This window comes from Notamacropus eugenii, chromosome 1 (genome assembly GCF_028372415.1).
Source record: "Notamacropus eugenii isolate mMacEug1 chromosome 1, mMacEug1.pri_v2, whole genome shotgun sequence".
Classification (NCBI taxonomy): Eukaryota; Metazoa; Chordata; class Mammalia; order Diprotodontia; family Macropodidae; genus Notamacropus; species Notamacropus eugenii.
In genome coordinates this window covers 379,510,711-379,531,848 of record NC_092872.1, presented here as the reverse complement: position 1 = coordinate 379,531,848, position 21,138 = coordinate 379,510,711, and the positions used below count along the sequence as shown (strand labels likewise).

At 42.1% G+C, this 21,138-nt stretch overlaps 2 protein-coding genes across 7 annotated transcripts in view; one reads left to right on the top strand and one right to left on the bottom strand.

Moving 5' to 3' along the window:
• The window catches only part of CCDC69 (coiled-coil domain containing 69), a 50,912-nt gene extending 43,402 nt beyond the window's left edge, over positions 1-7,510 (top strand). For 4 of the 6 annotated variants that reach the window (XM_072630758.1, XM_072630761.1, XM_072630757.1 and 1 more), the window contains exons 6-9: positions 2,180-2,299; positions 3,284-3,403; positions 4,145-4,242; positions 5,493-7,510. In XM_072630758.1, coding sequence (XP_072486859.1) covers positions 2,180-2,299; positions 3,284-3,403; positions 4,145-4,242; positions 5,493-5,664 — 510 coding nt within the window. In that variant the 3' untranslated portion in view covers positions 5,665-7,510. The remainder of the gene's footprint in view (positions 1-2,179; positions 2,300-3,283; positions 3,404-4,144; positions 4,243-5,492) is intronic. The other 2 variants (XM_072630760.1, XM_072630762.1) reach the window with 1 other exon arrangement.
• Positions 7,496-20,613, bottom strand: LOC140517755 (platelet-derived growth factor receptor-like protein). Its single transcript, XM_072629273.1, has 6 exons — positions 20,556-20,613; positions 17,596-17,965; positions 17,078-17,229; positions 14,031-14,324; positions 10,236-10,375; positions 7,496-8,213 (listed from the first exon to the last, which is right to left on the bottom strand). Exons 1-6 carry the CDS (start codon positions 20,611-20,613, stop codon positions 7,983-7,985), a joined length of 1,245 nt encoding a protein of 414 aa, XP_072485374.1. The 3' UTR covers positions 7,496-7,982.
• Positions 20,614-21,138: the final 525 nt, after the last annotated feature.

Here is a 21,138-nt window from a genome sequence, read left to right as displayed (position 1 = left end):
TTCACCATTATTTTTAATGGTTACTAGGGTTAAATTAAGACCTCCTGAAGTCCCCTGAATATCATAAAAAATCTGTGCCCTTAGGAAACTTCTACAGTTTTGAAATTGGAAGACTGCTTGAAACATCTCAATTCCCAGCATGCCTTAAAGTCAAGGCATATGGGTGAGGATGCTTGATAATCCTTTTAACCATTTTACAGGTATGGACATTTTTGTTGAATTGTTGAACAAGAGGTCTAGATCGAATATTATTATAAATTGTTGTTGGGCAAAAATTGAATTTTGGGAGCTGATGAAACTTTTGTAGACCTAAAAAAATTTATGAGTTTACCTGCTTAACTGTTTAGAAATGTGTTGTACTTCTTTCTCCTTGCTCAAATCACCTTGCATTTGCTCATCTGTGTACATTTTGCTTGTCCCCAATAGAATATAAATGTAATGGGGGTAGGAAGGGTTTCATTTTTATCTTTTTTAATCTTTAGCACCTGGCATAGGGCCTGGCAGATTAAGAGTGTACATTTGAAAAATGGTTGTTAGATTGAAGTGGTCAAAGTTGTAGAGCTAATATCTGTAGTCATATGAAAAAATGCTCTAAATCACTATTGATTAGAGAGATGCAAATCAAAACAACTCTGTGGTACCACATCACACCTATCAGATTGACTAACATGACAAAACAAGAAGATGATAAATGTTGGAGATGTGGGAGAGTTGGAACACTAATTCATTGGTGGTGGAGCTGTGAGGTGATCCGACTATTCTGGAGAACAATATGGAAGTATGCCCAAAGGGCTACAAAAATGTGCGTACCCTTTGACCCAGCTATATGGTTTCTAGGACTGTATCCCAAAGAGATCATCAAAATGGGAAAGAGTCCCACATGTACAAAAATATTTATAGCAGCTCTCTTTGTGGTGGCCAAAAACTGGAAATCAAGGGGATGCCCATCAATTGGGGAATGACTGAACAAGTTGTGGTATATGAATGTAATGGAATACTATTGTGCTATAAGAAATGATGAACAGGAAGACTTCAGAGAGGCCAGGAAAGACTTATGTGAACTGATGCTGAGTTAAACAAGCAGAACCAGGAGAACTTTGTATACAGCAGCAGCCACAGTGTGAGAGGAATTTTTCTGACTGGCTTAGTCCTTCATAGCAATGCAAGGACCTAAAAAATTCCCAAATGGACTTTTGAGGCAAACCACCATCCACGTCCAGAGAAAGAACTATGGAATTGGATCACAGAATTAAGCAGACCATTTTCTTTTACGTTATATTTTTGTTTTGTTTTGTTTTGTTTTATGGTTTCTCCCATTCATTTTAATTCTTCTATTCAACATGACTAAGGTGAAATTGTATTTAATAAGAATGTATGTGTAGAACCTATTGCACGCTGTCTCTGGGAGGAAGTGGGGAGGGAGGGGGAATGGAGAGGGAGGGGAAAAAAATCTAAGATATATGGAAGTGATTGTAGGACACTGAAAACAAATAGAATGATTATTTAAAAAAAAAAAAGAATCACTTAAAAAAATCACAAAAAAAAAAAAAAGATTTGTAGAGCTAAGGCTGGAATTAACCCTAAATCCATCGCTCCAAACAGTACTCCCATATTGCCTCTCCCTCAAGGAATCACCTAGGGAGAAAAGACAACCACAGCTCTTAGGGAACAATGCAATAATTTATGCTACACAATCCATAACTTAATTAGACTGAATGTACTACAGGAGTGTAGGAAAAGAGGAAGTCACTGAGAGCTGGAGTAATCAGGGAAGGCTTTCTGGAAGGGATGGGATTTGAACTGGGGTGGCTAGGGAGGAGTGGGAAGGAAATTCTAGGGAACTGATAGATTATCAAGGAATAGAATTACGTGTATAGTGTAGCTGTGTATAGTGTAGTTGGGAGCAAAGGTTAAAGGGTAGAGTTCTTGCAGAAGAGATTAAAGAGGAAAATCAAGCAAATTCTGGGTTGAAGAGTTTGAACTCTATTCTGTAGTTCATGGGGAACCATGTAAAGTATTTGAGCTGGAGAGTGAAGGAGTAAGAAGTCCACTTTACAAAGCTGAATTTAGCAGGCTATGAAGGATGAATGGGAAAAGGAGAAATTGAAAGAAGGGAGAAGACACGCATACCCATCTATCCACTGACCACTGCGTAGCCTTCAGTCACATTTCTTCTTAGTTTTCTTCTTTACTCCAGGAGACGATAGATGAACTAAATTCACAGATGGAGGTCTTCCAAGCCAAGATGAAGAGAGTGGAGGAATCTATCCTGAGCAGAGATTATAAGAAACATATCCAGGTAGGACCCTTTGAATACAGTAGCCTTAATCCTTGGTATCTTGTGTCTTAAGAAAATATGAAGATGTCCAGGACAAAAGAAGTGACCATTTCTCCCACCCTTTGCCCTTATCACAGCTACAGCTTAGAGCTACAGTAAGGTGTCCAGTTCTGGGTACCACATTTTAGGAGGGATATTAACTAGCTATAAGACAACTGTAACAGTGAGAAAACTTAAAACCATGCCATGAGAGGATTGGTGGAAGGAATTGAGAATGCCTAGTCTAGGAAAGGGAATACTTAGGGAAATACATGATAGCTTGGGAACTAGGAATACTGAATAGAAATGGCAGAGACAGATTTTGGCTTGAAAATTATGAAAAGCTTCATAATTATAATTAAGAATAATATAATTAATTCAGTTATAGTTTTATTTTATCTACTACATATTTATGATATGTACTTCAAGTTAATAATAGATAAGTTACATATACTTATATTTTGGAACATAATATCTATTAATAATAATAAAAATCCTAATATAGCTGCCCTAAAGTGGAATGGACTGTCTTGGAAGGTAATGAATTCTTCCTTCTCTGGAGGTCTTCAAAGAGAGGAATGTGAATGAATGAACTTGTCAGAGATGTTGTAGAGAGGATTGATTTCTTACCCAGGTAGAGATTGAATTAGATGAGGTTCCTTCCAACTCTTAAAAAGTCTTGGATTCAGAGATTCTGCGATTCAAGGAGATGGGGAAGGAGGACAGATGTCCAAAGCAGGCCCAATGTGTCCCTCCTTTATGGGTGCAGGAGAGACCCAACATTATTGATGGTTCCCCCAAATACCTCTGTGAACAAGACCTGGATGACTTAATCTCCCAATTTTATTGATGAGGAAACCAAGGTCTAGAAAGGTTAAGTTACTTGTCCAAGAGCATAGTGATAAGTCCCAGTCCTGGTCAGTGAAGAGACCTGTGAATGGGCTTTATCTATACTTCTTTGTTTAGGACTATGGGAGCCCCAGCCAATTTTGGGAGCAGGAATTGGAGAGTCTGCACTTTGTCATCGAAATGAAGAATGAACGTATTCATGAATTGGACAGGAGGTTGATCCAAATGGAAACAGTGGTAGGTCAAGGGCTTCTCTGTTGTATCTTTGTTCTTCCCTTTCCTCATATAACTCCCCATACTTCTACCTCCTCACCCCTGTCCCTCTGCCACAGAGGCTTTTCTCCCTGACAGAGCTCACAGACTTTGAGGACTGGAAGGGATCTTACAGGTGCCTTCTTATATGGATAAGAAAATTGACACCACCAAAAGGAAATGACTTCCAATAGTCATATAGTAAGTTAGTAGCCAAGCCAAGAATGGCTTGGAAGAATGGAACTCTGGTCTTCTGACCCCAAGGATAGGTATGGTTTCACTCTACTCTCATGACCAGAAGGAAACTAGAGAGTTGTAGGGAAATGTTGTCTCTGAATGAGACCAGAATAAAAAGTACCCTTTATTTCCATACCAAGATAGTTCAGGGAATTGAAGGGAGAGGCTAAAAAAGGGGCTTCCTCTTCAAATAGAGATCAGACTGTATTTTTCCTTGAAATCCTTCTGTCTCTGAGAATTTAGCATTCCATGCTTTGGTGATTCTAGGTAAACCATTCTACTAGCTACTTTAGTGAAAGGTTTGATGGGACAGAGGTTGAACTTGTTTTGCCTAAGACAAATTTTAGACAATCATCTGATTTCTTGCTACTCATTCCACCATTATTGCTGATAATAGAGAGCTGGTTATCTGCATTTAGACATGTTTTTAATTGACCCATCATTTGGTCTCGTCTGGTGTCTGTTCCCTTTCTTTCTGATGTTTTACAGAAAGAGAAGAACCTGTCATTAGAAGAGAAAATTACAGTACTCCAGCAAGAGAATGAGGATCTTCAGGTTCGGGGACGGAATCACCAACGGGTCTCAAGGTAACCATACCCCTCCCTTTGAATTATCGTCTTCCCTCTCTGAACAGCCACTTCATAGAAGTGAGAGTCAGGCAAATGGGTTGATGTAGTCAGTATCAGGAGGCATCTCCAGGGGCTATGTGATTTGCCAGGTGTCCTGGGAAAGTCTCAGAATTAAAGCATCTCACCTTTCTCAGCCCATCCTTGTTCTGCCATTCCTTACCATCAACTTGTCTTCTTGATTCTGGCTTTGCTAAAGACTCTCTGTGTGACCCTAAACAAGTCATCTCCCCTCTCTAGGGTTCAGTTTTCCCATCTATAAAAGTGTCAGGGCTTAAATTAGATCATTTCTAAAGCCCCTTCACCTCTGACATCCTACAAGTCTGTGAGTAAGCAGAGCTTTATCTTGGGCACTGGGGGGAAGGGGGGCAGAAGTCAGAGGAAAGAGAAGGTATATACATGCATTTTAGAGGACACTAGTAAGAAAGCTATAAGAACACCCTACAAAGAAGTACATAAACTACGTAGCTCCATACTGAAACATCACTGGAGTAGAAAGGGTCAGTTAGGGAAGGCTTCTTTGGAGAAGAAGACTTTAGAAATTGGGGTGGTTTTTGGTTTTTTGTTTTGTTTTAAGCAAAGAAACTTTTATTCTTTTTTTTCAGTTCCAAATTCTCTCTTTCCTTCTCCTCCCCTACCCCATTACAAGTATATATAGTCATGTAAACAAATTTCCACAGTAGCCATGTTCAAAAAAAAGGAAGAAAGAAAGAAAAAAAGAGGAAAAATATCCTTCAATCTTTACTGTGAGCCCATAGTTCTCTGTCTGGAGGTGAATAGCATTTTTCATCATAAGTTGTTTGGAACTGTGATAGGTCATTGTGTTGATCAGTTACTAAATATTTCACAATGGATTATCTTTACAGTACTGCTGTTATTTATATAGATTGTTCTGCTAGTTCTTCTCACTTCACTCTGTATCAGTTCATCCAAGTCATCCCAGATTTTTCTGAAACCATTCCCTTCATTATTTCTTACAGCACAGCAGTATTCCATCACATTCATATACTATAACTTGTTCAGTCATAGGAAATTGAGGTGATTTTTTTAATGGGGGGAGGAAACAAAGGATTGGCTGAGTTAGGAGACTTTTTCCTGTCTCCTGAGCTCCTTTTACCCAAAGGTGACAGGCCAGCTTACACTACTCAAACAGGACAACTTGCAGTAGGACGAAGACCCCAGTATTTGACTCTGGAGTCTGTGTCTTACAGGCAACTTTCAGAGGACCTTTATCTTGTCCGTGAGGCATTGGAGAAAGAGTCACAGCTCCGCCAGCAGATCCAGCAGGAGAAAGAAGAGCTGTTATATCGGCTTGTCACCAGCGATTCCCCAGCAACCTTTCCACTGACCTCTACCAATGTGTCCTACGTTGCTACAACGTAGGCCTGGGAACTCCAGCTGTGGGGATGTTGAAGGAGTGGACAGAAGAAAGGGAATTATCAAGAAGACCTCCCTACTCCAGGCCATTGGCCTTGCTAGCTGCTATCATGGGCTGTTCTCTGCCATTACAGACAGCCCAGGTTCTTCTCCCGAAGCCACACTAAACCTTTCCTGCTGGACAGTAGGAGGCAGGAAGGGGAGCTTTTCTTTAGAAGCAGCTTGTGTAGGGGAAAGAGCACTGAGCTGACTTCTGCGTTCCTGTCCTAGCTCAGCCCCAGACTCACTGTGTGACCTCGAGCAAGTGACTACCCTTCTCTTAGTCTCAGGTTTCTCCCTCATAAAGTGAAGGAGTTGGACCAGATCATGTCCACAAATTCTCCTTGGGACATCTACAAGTTCTTTGCCACATAGTTCAGAGTGAAGAAGGGGCTGAGCCTTATTGATCCTTGGAGGTTAAAGGCCACCTATTCTCTTTGCTCTTTGACCTCATAAGCAGATATGTTCTATCTTCTTTTTCCTGTCAAAATTCTCCTTCCCCCAGAGGGAAACAGAGGAACAAGGATGATAAGGGGAATTGGCTTCCCGAATCTCAGAGGCTACAGCCATTATAGAGCAAGCCTTATTTTAGGGCTCAGGTCCCTGTTGTTCCTTCAGTGGTGCAGTCATTGGCCTGTAGCCCCTTTGGTCAGCCCTCTAGGGATGATACTGAGGCAGTGTGCCACTCTCCAGCTCATAGATTATTTCTGTCTGGATACCCCAAAATAATGCAGAAACCCCACTCCACCTCCTTTAGGGAAATCCTCCTGCCAAGCCATGAAATCTTCAGTCACCCAACTGACCTTCCTTAATCCTCCTCAGCTGAATTGATACAGGTCCAAAAAGTATGATTAGGGCTACAGGTGTGAGAGAAACTAAAGGTGACCCACCCCCTCTCCTGGCCCTTCCCTTCCTCTCTTTCTACCTTGCCCCTTCCTGGGCCTCCTGCTTTAGCCTGGGCACCCATTCTTTCTCTTCCCTCCAGTCAGGACTCTTACTGGGAAAGATGAAATACCAACCAGGCTGTCTCTTGCAGATTAGCACTTTCACGGCAGCTGGAGGTTTCTTTTCCTTCCAAGCTGAGAAAAACTGGGACCTACTCTCTCAACACTCCTCTTCTTTTTTGACTTGCCTTCCTTTCCAAGTCTGTAAATTTGCAAGCATCTAGCACTATCTCTGCCATTCACTCACTTTGTGACTTTGGGCAGACAAATTAAAGTTAAAGGGGGTGGGGGAGTGGGCTCAAGAGCAGGAAAGGGCCTGCCAAATGTTGAACAGGGAGTGGCTGAGTTGGGAAACAGAACCCAGTCTCCTGCCTCCCAGTGCTCTTTCCACTACATTAGCTCTTTGGGACTCATTTTCCCCATCTCTAAAAGGAAGGGATTGAACTAGATGTCTAAGGTTCCTTTTAGCTGAAATTTTAATATAATCCTTTGACTAGATGATCCCTCAGGACCCTTCCACAGCTAACCCCCTTGGGGGTCTAGAATTCTGCGATCCACTCCTCTATGGACCTACAGTGTTACCCAGGCTATGCCTGGGTCCTAGAGGGAAGATGGGGGCACTCAAGCACTTTGCAAGGGGAGTACCTTGGAAAGGGGCCAAGGATGTGATCCATGGCCCCAGATCTTGATCTGAATCCTGCACCTCCTTTCAGGTAGCACTCCTGTGTGTGTGAATGGTGTGTGTGTATGTGTGTGTGTGAAAGGTGTATATGCATGTAGGTGAATCAGTGTGTATACTAAAGGCTATAGCGAGCCAGTGATGCAAGGTTTTGAAAAAAAAATGAAATAAAAAATTTTGAAATAAAAAAGATTATGTAGCATCTTTATTTGGCCTCCATCTTTATCTTGGGGGAGTGGTGGGGAGAAGTAGAATGGGAGTGGCCTGCTACTACAGGGTCAAGGTGAATAGTCGGGGGTCAGCTCCTGAGTTTTGCTCCCTTGAGATTTGTTGAGACCCTGATGGGATTAGATATTTGCTAGTCTGGGAGGCACTAATGGAGGGGGGAGGGGAATGATGGTTCCAGTTAGAAGAGAAGGTTGGGGGCTGGGATTTAGGGCCTGAGGCAGGGTTTGGACGGTTGGGGGTTGGGATCCTGGGTCTAGTAGCTAGAGTAAAGGTTACCTACAAGCCTAGATGAAGGAAATTGGAGACCATAGTACTGGAGGAAAGATAATCTATTATCTGAATACAGGAGTAGTTGAATGTGGCCACCTACATTGGTATATATCACTTACTCTCCAGGTACCCTGAGGTCAGGGCTCTGCAGTAAAAAAGGGAGTTTAATGGTCACCAGCCTTGTCTGTTGAAACCGGGATCCGTGAAGGCTGGAGAACTCGAATTCGGATGCTGGCTGTGGAGGTACCCTGAAGGTTTGTGGCTCGGCAGGTATAGATGCCTTGATCCTTGGCCCGGGCCTCCTCTATATACAAGACACTCTCCCATTCTTGATGTACCTGGCCAGCTCTTCGCACCACAGTAGAGCATTCACTGACATAGGGTGGCCGACCCACCTGTGTGTGGGGGAGAGGGTATAGCATCGAATCCACCAACATCATCCCCAACAGCTGCCTTTAAATCCACGCCTTTCATTTCCAGAGGCTTTCTGCCATCCTGGATGTCACAATGAAGAAATCATTTAGTGGAAAGATCCCTGATTTCTAGTCGCTCTCCTGGTCTGGGTTCTGTTGCTACCTGACTATGCAACCCTGGGGAAATTACTTAACTACTTCTCTGGGTCCCACACTCCTGTAAAATGGAGGATAAATATTAACCCTACATCTAGAGGGGTATTTTGAGATTATGGATATGAAAGTTCTGGTCAAAGTTAAGGGATCTACTAGTGAAAACCAGAGAGACCAGAATTCAAATCTAGCCTTAGATACTTACTGGGTAAGTCACTTAAACCTGTCTGCCTCCATTTCCTCATATGTAAAATGAGCTAGAAAAGGAAATGGCAAACTGTTCTCTTATCTTTGCCAAGAAAACCTCAAAAAAGGGGTCAAGAAGAGTCAGGCATGACTGAAATGACTAAACAACACAAACTTGTCTTTAATTTAGTTTAAGTCTTAAGGAGTTGCCTGAGGCATATCAAGATTAAGTGACTAATCCAGGGTTAAACAGTAAGTAGAAACTGGAATCCAGTTCTTCTTGACTTCAACCACTGCACCATGCTGCTTCTATAGCTTAGAATCAGAATAGTAATCCCATGTTGTCATTTCATTAGAAGTTTGTACTTTTCATAGTTGGTCTCATTTCTGAAGTTCACTGGTCTCCTAACCCATTTTTTGACTTCTTCCCCTCTGGTCCAACCTGCATGAACTGCGCAAGTCATCTACTATAATGCACAGATCTGAACACATCTCTTCTCTGTTAAAAAATCTCCATAGGTTCTTCATTGCTCACAGGATAGAATACAAGCCCCTCAACTTAGAATTTAAGGTTCTCCACCATATCTTAGGCTGTACCCTAGATTTCCAAACTTGCCACCAATATTCTCCCTACATGATTCCTTCATTTGAGTCAAGATGATCTCTTTGGTGTCTTCCACATACCCCCTACTTATTGCCACCTTCCTGCCTTTGCTCAGCTTGCCTCATTTATTTCTACTTTGCCCAAATCTTGCCCAGATTAAGTCCTTCCTTCTCTAGGCAACTCTCCCTACCCTGAGATCTCTTCTCCTTCTTTCTGATCACCTATAACATTTCTAGTTAGTAGCACTGAGTTAGCTCTTCCTTTCCCTCTCCCCCTCTCTCCTCCTTTCCCTCTCCCCCTCTCTCCTCCTTTCCTTTCCCTCCATTCCCTTGCTCCATTCTCCTAATTTCCTTCCCATCTTCCACCTCTTTTTATCCCTTCCCTCTCTTTCCCCACTTTCCTTTTTTCCCTTCTCTCCCTCTCTCCCATCCCCCTCTTCCTTTCTCTTACATGTGATAGCTCTGTTTCCTTAGCCAGAGAATAAGTTTCTCTTTCTCTCTTCTCTTTCCCTTTCCCCTCCCATTTTTTCTTATGGGTGTTAAGATAGATTTCCTTGGCTAGAGTAAACTTCTCTCTCCTCTCCTTTTTCTCTTTCCCTTTCCCTCTCCCCTCCTCTTGCTCATGTGTGTTAACTATATTTGTTCTTTTAGAGAGTGTAACCACTCTCCCTCTCTTCTCTTCTCATGAGGAGAGAGACTGTATCTTCCCCCACCAATGCCTAGTAGAGGGTGCTAGGAGCACATAGCAGGTGCTCAGTAAACACTTGTTGATTGGCTAATTTCTTCCTCAGAGCACCCCTCTGAGACGGCTAGGGCAGGCGATGTTATCCCTATTTCCTAGATAAGGAAATTAATGTTCAGAGAAGGTCATTCTGTGAATTAGTGGCAGAACCAGGACTGTGATCCGTCTCCTAGCAAACCCCTGCTGCCCCTCCTTACCTCCTTACCCTGATCTCATACTGCCTACTCCATTCTTCACCATATTGAAGGCACAAAGCTTCACCTGAGCTTCCCTGCCTGCCCTGGTTTCTGACGATTGCCCCCTTGCATTCTTCCACTTACCAGCTGCCCTGGATACTCCCAAGTGAGGTCCACAGTGATCTCAGGTTCTCCCAGAGAAGTGCAAGTGACATTGAAATTTTCGCCCAAGGAAACAGAAGTTGCTGAGGCTTTGATGGTGGGTTTGGGAGAGGATGATGGGTCTGTAGGGGGCAGCAAAGGGGAGAAAAGGAGTCTGTTGTTCAAGTGTTAGTTCTAGACATATTATATAATGAACACAATGTGGCATGGTTGACTGGTTAAGATCGATGGACAGGCAGGGCAGAGAAACCAACAGACTGACAGGTATCCATGCATGACGACTCCAGAGTGAATCAAGACTGCCACTATAGATGAACAAGAAAAGGAAAGGGATCCAAGTATTTGGGAAGGTCTAGAGACAAAGGCTGGACTAGATGACCTCTGAAGCTTCCTCTCTAGCTCCAATTGTCCAGAACTGCCCCTTCGGTGCCTTACCTCCTCAAGAGGTCAGTATATGTAGTGGGCTTGGCTTCAGGACCCCTGAGTTCAAGTCTTAGCTTTTACCACCAACTATGCAATCTAACTAAACAACTTAGCCTCCTGATGCCTCAGAGATCCCCAAACTATCTGCCTCCCTGGGTCATGATGGATAAAGTACTGGGCAAATTGTAAAATGCCATTGAAATGGAAGCAGTTATTCTTATCAGGCCTGGCTACCTGGCCTTCAGTAAGACCCACTTGCAAGTTTCAGATCAGACTCCCTGTGCAGCTGCTGTGGGAACTCTTTGGAAGCTAGAATAGCAAACTATTTCAGCTGCCAGTCAAGTGAGCCTAGCCTTCTGTTACTGCCAACACGTCCCAAGTGTCCTTTTTGATTCCTGACTCTTTGCTTAATTCCTGGATTCCTTCCTCTTTTGACTTTCAGTTTGCTCTCTGCCTCTCCCCTAGCTGAGAGCCTGCTGCTACCATCTCCCTCCCCTCCACCCCAGGGCTCCATCCTGGCTCTGTCACAGCTTGAAGTTGGGAACTCTCTTCCTCTATGTCTTCCTTGCAGGATCACTAATTGTAGTGATCACCAGCCCAGGACCACACCACACTCCTATGAGTGGAGTAAAATATCAAAGGATGTGCAAAATAAGGGAAAAAAACATAGGACCATTGAGTTTGGGGAATGAACAAGAAAAACTGGGCAATCTGAGTTCTATATTGACATCCCTGAGATGTTAAAAGGATCAGAAAAAGCTTCTGGTGTGCTAAATTTGAACCTGGTCTCAGACACTGTGTAACCCTGGGCAAGTCATTTAATCTCTGCTTGCCTCAATTACCTGGACTGTAAAATGGGGATAATAATATCACCTGTCTCCCAGGGTTGTGGTGAGGAACAAATGAGACAATAATTGTATGTTATTGTTATTGTTGAGTTGTTTTTCAATTGTTTCTGACTCTGTGACCCCATTTGGGGTTTTTTTCTTGGCCAAGATACTGGAGTGGTAGGTGCTATGTAAGCTGAGAGAAATTACTATAATAGCCAATACCTTGGGGAGCTCTCTCCTTTTCCAAAGTCCTGATTTTAAAATCAGTCTCTTGAAGGACATGAGTGATAATGAGATTAAATTAACTCTCCAGATCTTGGTCAGACCCCACCCAACTTTTTTGAGGAATTTAATCTAGGGTGGGGAAGTCCATTGTGTTCAAACTTGGGTGGAGACAGATTCTTGTATCTAGATAGCCCAAGGCTGCAAGTGGTCTGAGTAGAGAGATAGATGTCACTTTCAGTTGCTCATTGAACACCTACTCTTTAAAAGATATATAAACTATGAGCTCACCACTATGATTGCTTTTAGTCTAGGAGAGATGGCCAAATGGCCATCCTTTTACTAATAATGTACTGGCCTTATTAATAAATTATTAAATTATCCAGAAACTATGTCTCAAACCTTTTTAATCATCACAAAATGTTAGCTATCATCATCATCATCATCATGGATTGACAGAAGGACATGGATGAGAATTATAGAGGAAGAAAATATGGAAGAGTTGTGATCTGTACCAATGAAGAAGACAAATCCATTTAAGTAGAGTGTGAAATTTGGCAGTCAGAGAATCTGGCTCTGTGACGTTAATCTTTGTGACCTTAAATTAGTCACTTAATCTCACTGGTCCTCAATTGCCTCATCTGTAAAACGAATGAGTTGGACTAGGAGTAGGTGATATCAAAGGCCTTTTCCAATTTAAGAGGCAGCTTTGTGACCCAGGGGATCAAGCACTAGTCCTAGAGTCAGGAAAATCTGAGTAGAAAGCAGGTGGTTTTCTTCCTTCTAGATCTATGATCTAGGTATGATCATACTAGTTTTTTGGTTTCTATATCATATTCTTGACTTATATTGAGCTTACAGACTGTTAAAAGTTCCAAATCTTTTCTATATGAATTGCAACTCTCTAGTCCCATCCTGAACTTGTGTCTAGCCTGTATTTTTTTTTTTTACTCAAATGTAAGTCTTTACATTTGTTCCTATTCAGTTAGATCTTACTAGAAAAACCCTGAAAATCCACCATGCCCAGCCTCTTCTTCTCCTAGGGTCCCTTAGCCCAATATAAACCTTAAAGACAGCAAATTACATAAATGAGTTGTTTTCATCAGGATTAACATCATCTCCCAAGCTGTCTCTTCGTTCAGGATGAACTCACTCTCCCCTGGGGCCCCCAAATCCTCTCTCCTTACCAGTCCCAACCTTCTTTCTCAACTAAAACTGTCCTTTCTGTGATTCTCCTCTTGTATCTTTCATCCCAAAAGCCTGCGTCCTCTTTTCTAGGAGAGACAGAGAGTTCTCCTTCCTTTATATACAGATAGTTGACTGCCATAGTCACTTATTATATATGCAAATAGATTTCAACATGCCATATAGCCAGCATTTCCATATAACTCAAAAACAATTCAGTTATAGACCAAACTCAGATGTAGCCAGAATTGGAGGGTTGAGGAAGGGAGGAAGCATAGCTTAATTATATAACAATGTATGTAATAATATACAGATTTATAATACAAAATTTTACTCAAGACATGAGCCATAATTACAACCTATAAGAGGCTCATATTTGTTGTCGAGTTGTTTTTCAGTCGTGTCCAACTCTCTGTGACCCCACTTGGGGTTTTCTTGGCAAAGATCCTGAAGTAGTTTGTCATTCCCTTTTCCAGCTCATTTTACAGATGAAGAAACTAAGGCCAGGGGTAAGTGATGTGCTCATACATCTAGTAAGTATCTGAGATCAGATTTGAACTCACAAAGAAGAGTCTTCCTGACTCTAGGCCCAGCACTCTGGTCATTGTACCACCTAGCTACCCTAGAGTCTCCCATGGAATGAGCCAATATACAACAGGCTGACCAGAGGACGTGACAAGTGTTGAAACTTCATTAGCTGTTAGGTTCAGGGATTTGCTGGTGGATGTTTAACAACTAGCTTTCTTGGGGTGGACAAGGAGAGGGGGAGATATGCCAGACATACTTTTAACTTTTTTCTGTATCATTGACATTTTGTCTATCACTTTCTTAAGGAGAGACAATTAACAAAACAGTAAATCAAAACCTGAATGGTAGCATTTGTGGATTTCCTGGCTAGGTCCCACGACAGAAGTCTTACTTATTGAGCTGGGGCTAAAAAAATCCAAAATTGAGGCCCTGCCCTAATCTACTATACCATCTCAGGCCTAGTCCTCAACTCTGTCTTACTCAATCCATGGCTCTAACCAGCTCCCTTGCTGAGTGATCTTCCCCATCACTTTTCAGTCCCATATACCATCTCTGCCCTATTCCCTTACCCTCAGATGCACATACTCACAGTTGATATAGATCAGTATGTACTTGGTGGAGATCTGCTGAATGCCCCCCAGGCTGGCCATGCAGAAGAGGGAGCCAGCAAATGAGGCTCTGGGCCTGTGTATAGTGAAACCCTTCTTTGCATCAAAGGAGATATCCACTCCATCCACAGAGACCTCTTCAGGGGGGAACTCCCTGTGCAGTGTAACCTGGGCCTCGGGGCTGGTCACCTGGCAGGGCAGCAGAGTTGGCTGGTTGGTCCGAAGCTGTATCACTTCATAGTAATCTTCAGTGGGGACGAAGAGCTCCTGTGGATCTGGGGTGGGAGGGTGGCAAGAGAGAGAATGGAAAACCACTGAGAGGAGCATTTTCAGGACACTCATTTCCAGCAAGGCTCTGCTAGCTATTACTGCTAAGCCTGAGATCCTGCAAGATTCCTTCGGAAATATGGCCCTACCTTCCCATTCCCTGTACTCATCCTCAAGAATGTGATGGTCTTGTATGTTATCTTTAATTAAAGTCAATAAATATTTATAGAAATATGGTGGAAAGAACGCTGGGTTCTGGCTCTGGCCCTGCCACTTAACACCCCGTACGTCTTGGGACAAGTCATTCCCCTCTATAGGAACTTCCTGGCAGAGAAGTGTCGGCTAGCCGTACAGAATACAAAGTAAATTTTAAGACAAAGTCAATGTGAGGATTTGTTTTACTTGGATTTACTTATGTGTTACAACAAATGATTATATTCTACTGGAAGCAGCTAGGTGATACATACAGTGGATAGAATGCAGGACCTGAAATCAGAAGCTATGAGTTCAAATCCAGCTTCAAACACTTACTAGCTGTCTGACCCTAGACAAGTCTCTATGACTCAATTTCTTCAACTGTAAGATGGGGTTAGTAATAGCACCTACCTCCCAGGATTGTTAAGAGGGCTAAAACAAGATAATATTCATGAAGTGTTCTGCAAAACTTACTGAGCTATATAAATGCTAATTGTTGTTACAATGAGGGCTTTGATTTTCTTTGGTAGTAATGGGAACAGTTATGGGGAGCAATGGGGGAGGTAGATAGTGATAACACCAACAAAGAGAGAAAAAGACATCGATGAAACATGTAAAAAACACTAGAAGAAAGCAGAAAGAAGCTCTGAAGAGGACGAGCAGGGAAGGGTGGCCACCACTCTTTTTAATATAGAGTTGGTTTTTATTCTTAAGCAAACTATGCATTATAGAGATTCATGGTATTGTATACAGTCCACTTATCCTATTCTTTTTTTTAATATTAATTTTATTTATTTTTAGTGGTGTTCTACAATCACTACCATATAACTTAGATTTTTTTCCCCTACTTACCCCACACCTCCCCCCTCCCTCCCTGAGATGGCATACAATTCTATATAGGATCTACACATACATTCCTATTAACATTTTCACTATAGCCATGCTGTGTAGAAGAACTAAAATGAATGGGAGAAATCATATAACAAACCAAAACATAATACACACAAAAAAAATGACCTGCTACATTCTGCGATTGACTTCCACAGTTCTTTCTCTGGATGTGGAGGGCATTTTGCCTTAGAAAACCACCGGGAATTTTTTTTTTAAGTCCTTACATTGCTATGAAGTTCCAAGTTTACCAGAAAAAACTCTCACACACTGTAGTTGTTGCTGTGCACAAAGTTGTCCTGGTTCTGCTCCTTTCACTCAGCATCAGATCATATAAGTCCTTCCAGGCCTCTCTGAAGTCTTCCTGTTCATCATTTTTTATAGCACAATAGTATTCTATTACATTCATATACCATAATTTATTCAGCCATTCCCCAATTGATGGGCATTCACTTGATTTCCAGTTTTTGGCCACCACAAAAGAAAGCTGCTATAAATATTTTTGTACATGTGGGACCCTTTCCCATTTTTATGATCTCTTGGGGATACAGTCCTAGAAATGGAATTGATGGGTCAAAGGGTATGCACATTTTTGTAGCCCTTTGGGCATAATTCCAAACGGTTCTCCAGAATGGCTGGATAAGCTCACAGCTCCACCAACAATGAATTAGTGTTCCATCTCTCCCACATCCTCTCCAACATTTATCATTTTCCTGTTCTGTCATGTTTGCCAGTCTGATAGGTGTGATGTGGTCATTTATCCTATTCTTTATATAAACAATGTTTATGTTTGCTGATGGTTATCAAGTTCATCGTGACAAAATAGAAAAACTATTGTAAAAAGTAAAGAACTATCTATCCAAATATAATTATAGCACATTATTTGTAGTAACACAAAATTTAGATCAGCTGAAATGTCCAATGGTGGAACAAATCATGGCACATAAGAGTAATGGGATGCAGGAGAGTCATTAAAAATACAAATATGTAAAGGCACACAAAAATACAAAAGCAAAGAAAACAGGACTTGAACAATGTGTTAACTAGAATTATTAGAAAAATATTATTGATGTAAAGATTCAAATGAAAGAGACTCAAAGGAGCAAGGATTGTTATTAATTTATACAAAAGAATGTATAAAGCAAAGTATATTCAAGAATGTGTCTAACTAGAAGTTGGTGAGGAACAGAAGGAGAAGAGGGGGTTTACAGATGAACAATCTGAAGGTTTAATTCTTAGCCATAAAATATTAAATGGCTTTAAAAAAGACACCAGCCTTTAGAGTGGGGCCTCTATGGAGTATTTATGAAAGGTTCTAGATAAGAGTCACATGGGAAGATAAGGCATAGATGACTTGTAATTTGTATAAATAAAGGGAAGAGCTTTATTGACAAGATCCAGATTCATCAAAGTATCAAAGTACAATTAATTTTAAATGTATGTTCATATTTGGGGTTCGGTTATGCCAAATTCATAATAATTTTTTAATTAAAAAAATAAAGTGAGGCAATTGAACAAATAGAACTCCAGAAGCAGTTCTGATATTCTATGTTCTATGTTCTAAGTTTCCTTCTGGCTCTGACATTCTGTGTTCTTGTTTTAAGGCCCTTCCAGCTCTGATTCTGTGTTCTTGTTCTCAGGCCCCTTCCAGCTTTGACATTCTACATGCCCTACATACCCGTAAAGAAGACAAAGGTTTTCCCAGAGCGGTCCTCAACATCCCGACACTCATTATCCTGGCAGTGCCGGGACCAGCAGCTGTATTCTCCTGTGTCTGCAATGGTTGAATTCATCACCAGCAATTGACTATATTGGGTAAAGTGCCTGATTCTGAAAAAACAACAACAAAACGGTGAAGGAAGGATTTAGGGAGGACTTGAGGCAGCCTTTCTGCAGTTCCTTTTCCCAGCTATGTGAGCTTCACAATGCTAGCAGCTTTACCCATCATGCCACTGCAGGCACCCGTTGCTAAATGTTAATCTAAGGGGAAGAGAACTAGGACCCAGTAATTTGGGTATCAAACCAGACAGGCATTTGGCCTTGTTCAAGCAGCAGTCCACACCTTTTCCTCTGTACTGTGCCACATAGAGAGAGCTGCCTTACACCCAACTCCAGGATTCTGCCTTATAGCCTGACCTCCTGGGGAGAACCTGAACAGGTGTCCCTTTCCTCCCTCCCCCATGCCCAATGCTGTACCTGAGCCTCCCCTCTCCTTCTTCTTCCAAATAAACTGGGAACCTCCAGCGGACAGACTTGCCCCGGCATCGAAGTTCTAGGGCATTTCCTGCTCGCAGGCTCAGGGAGTCACCCACTTTCTGGAATTGTCCCTTCCCCATCACCTGCATCAAGACGGAAGGAGGTGAGGGTGCCAGGGCCCCAGGGGTCTGGGTCTCCACTTGGGGTTTGGACTTTCTGGCTCTTGGTGCCTGTGGGACTTTTTGCCTGTCAGATTGTTTGGACTTCTTGTGACCAAGACCCTTAATGGGCTTCACCTCACTGGGGTCTGCTGGTTTAGTAATGTTCTTCCCAATGTCCTTGATAGATCTCGTGGGCACTCGGCTTTTTGCTGAGACACAGACAGACACACATAAAGAGAAGAAGAAGAGGAAGAGGAAGAAGAAGGAGAAAAGGAAGAGGAAGGAGAAGGAGGAGAAGGAGAAAGAGAAGAAGGAGAAGGGGAAGGAGAAGAAGGAGAAGAGAAAGAGGAAGAAGAAGGAGGAGGAGGAGAAGAAGAAAGAGGAAGAAAGAGGAGGAGGAAGAGGGGGAACAAACACTTTTTATTAGTTTTTAAATATTTTTATATTTACCAAAATCTATTTTCTTCCCCTCCTACCTTCTTTACCCTTCACTAAGAAAAAACAAAAACAAAATCTTTGGAACAAATATGCCTAGTCAAGTGAAATAAATTCCTGCATCAGTCTTGTCCAAAAGAAAATGTATGTCTCATTCTGCACCCTGCGTGCATCACCAAGAAAGGTAGGATTATCAGAAGCAGAAAATGACTTCAAAATTACTTTCTCAAAATCCTTCCTTTCTTCATAGTATCTTCAGGATCAAAGAGCTAAGAGCTGAAAGGAATAGTAAAACCTACCTAGTTCAATTCCCTCCCTTTGCTGCTGGGGAAACTGAGGCCCAGAAAGGTTAAGGAACTTGACCAAAGTCACATAAGCAGCAGATCACTTGTTGGATCCTGAATTTGCCTCAGTATCTCTTTCCTCTCTCCTGCAGTCTTCAACTTGGCCCTGGCTGCCATAATATTCATTCCTCAGATTCTGTCCATTTTTCTTCCATTGAGTTTCAGATTACCCGTTTATAGAGGGGTGGGGGTGCAGTGGGGAGAAAGATTCCTGATTTCCATCCTCCTCTTTAGACACCTTCCCAAATTTTCTAGTACCTATTTAGTAATTGTGTTCCATGGGTCTGGGCTAAGAAACATCTCTAACCTCTTCCTTTCTAATCTCTGAAAGCAGGTATATAGAGGCCACTATAGGAAAAGTGGCCTTTGAAGGTGTACTGTTTTTCATGTTATATCTCCAGCATCTAGCATAGTGCCTTGCATATAGTGGGTGCTTATCTGCTTGTTGGATTGGATTGGCTATTCTAACATGATGTTTTGAGTCTTAAAAAGCATTTTATACTCATTATCTAATTTATTCCTCAGAACACATCAGCTTGCCTGGAGAAAGCTAATGAGTGGCTCAGCACTCATTAATGAGTGATAGTCAACACATAAATATTGTTAAATCTGTATTACAGTTGAAGAAATTAAGGCTCAGATAAAGCACTTTATCCAGGACGGTATACATAGTGAAGGTTATTACCAGAATTCAAACTCTGGTCTTCTGACTCTAAATCCAGACCTCTTTCTACCACAGAACACATATCACTCAAATGAGGTGAAGAACGGTACCCAGAAAACAAAGCATCCTAGAAAGAATTGGTCAGCAAGAGCAGCATTGAAAGAGAGTCTACTCTGAGGCATTCAACCAGAGGCTGTATAGGTGTACTGCTTAACAGGGATGTGGTAAAGGGGATGTTAGTGAGATCCTTGATACTTAAAGGACTGATAGGTAAAAGATAACTACAAGTTGTTGCCTACCTACTGTTATTCATGAGGTCCAATCTGGAGGATACTGCCTTCTTCCCTGACCCCTGGCAGAGATTACCTAGTAGTGCCAAGGGAGGGGCTATCTAGGTATAATCACAGGGTAGATTACAGCCTCCAGCTATCAGAAGGCAATACGGTAAATGCCTTCCAAACTGAGCCTCATTCAACACTGCTAGATTGAACCCAAAGCAGCATCGTGGGGTAGATAGAGGTTGAATTTGGTACCCTCTTCACCTTTCCATGCCTGCCATCTTTATAATACCCATTCTTCTAGGATTCCCTTTGCCCTTCTCCATCCTTTACCCCCATTGCTTCCCAGAAGCCATTATATGGTTAGCATGTCTTCCCCCTTGTCCTTTTTAATTAGGGAAACCCAGGAATTAACCTAGCAGAGCAAAGTAGGAGTCCATAAAAAAAATTTAGAGTGACTCTCATGGCAGCCATAACATGAAATTGGAATGAATTACTAGAAATGTTAACCAAATCACTCAGATCCAGACCAAAGACCAATATTCTCATTGGGAGAGCCAAAATACTAGAAACTTTTTCTAGGATAGTAATACTAATGATAGTGTTTCAAGGTATACAAAGTATTTTTCTGACAATGAACCTACAAAATAGGTACTACAAGGATTATTATACATATTTTATTGATAAAACAACTGAACCTCAGCAATGTTAAATCATTTGCCCAAAGTCAAATAGCTAGTGAATGTCAAAACTCACTTCCCTAATTCCAAAGTCAAAGGTCTTTATAACATACCACCCCACATCCAGAGGCAAAAGGACAGACTTGATGACTCCTCAAGATCTCTTCCTACACAAAGTCAGTGATGGAGTCTGGGCTGAGAACATGTTCCAGGTTTAAAAGATCCAAGGCTCAATCCCTGTTCAGGCCCCAGCATTGATGGCTCTGTGCTCTGCCCTCAAAGAACCCACAAAGTATCTTGGAAAGAGGAGTGAGAATTCTAGGTCTAGCCCAATCATGCATCAAGGAAGGATAATGAGAAGGGATAGAGATGAGAAGGTGGAATAAACATATCCATACCTGAAATCACACAGAAGAACAGGACATAGGCCAAGAAGCAGATACCCCTGGGGTTCATGGTGGGAGTGGAATAGTAGGAGCTGAGGTGCTGATGTGGCAAAGGCTGCCCTAGTCTGGAGAAAGATTCCCTACTCTCCCCCTTCTGGCCTCTGTGTAGGAGAACGGGAGGGAAGTGGTGAGAGGCCCCCAGTGGCCAAGGGGGATTTGGGAGATGAGAGTGCCCCATTTCAAAGGCAAATCAAATCTTGACTCTGGGCCTTTCCAAACAAAATTTTCCTCTTTTGAGGGGGTCAGTTTCCTCCCACTGACATGAAAGAAGCTATTCAGAACAGGGCTCAAGAAAACAAGGTTGCACAGTCAATGAAGGGGAGGGGTGTTATAAAGATAAAGAGGTGGAGATGGAAGGATGAGTGTAGGGGATGCCCCCCCATGAGTGGGTGGGGGTAGTATCCTTGGGACAAGGAACCAACCCAATCACATACAACACAGTTCCTGTATCCATGTATATATTTTGCATCTTCACCAAGGAGAAAGTATGAGAGAAAGGCAGAATTAGCCATAGAGTTATAGGATTCCAGAGCTA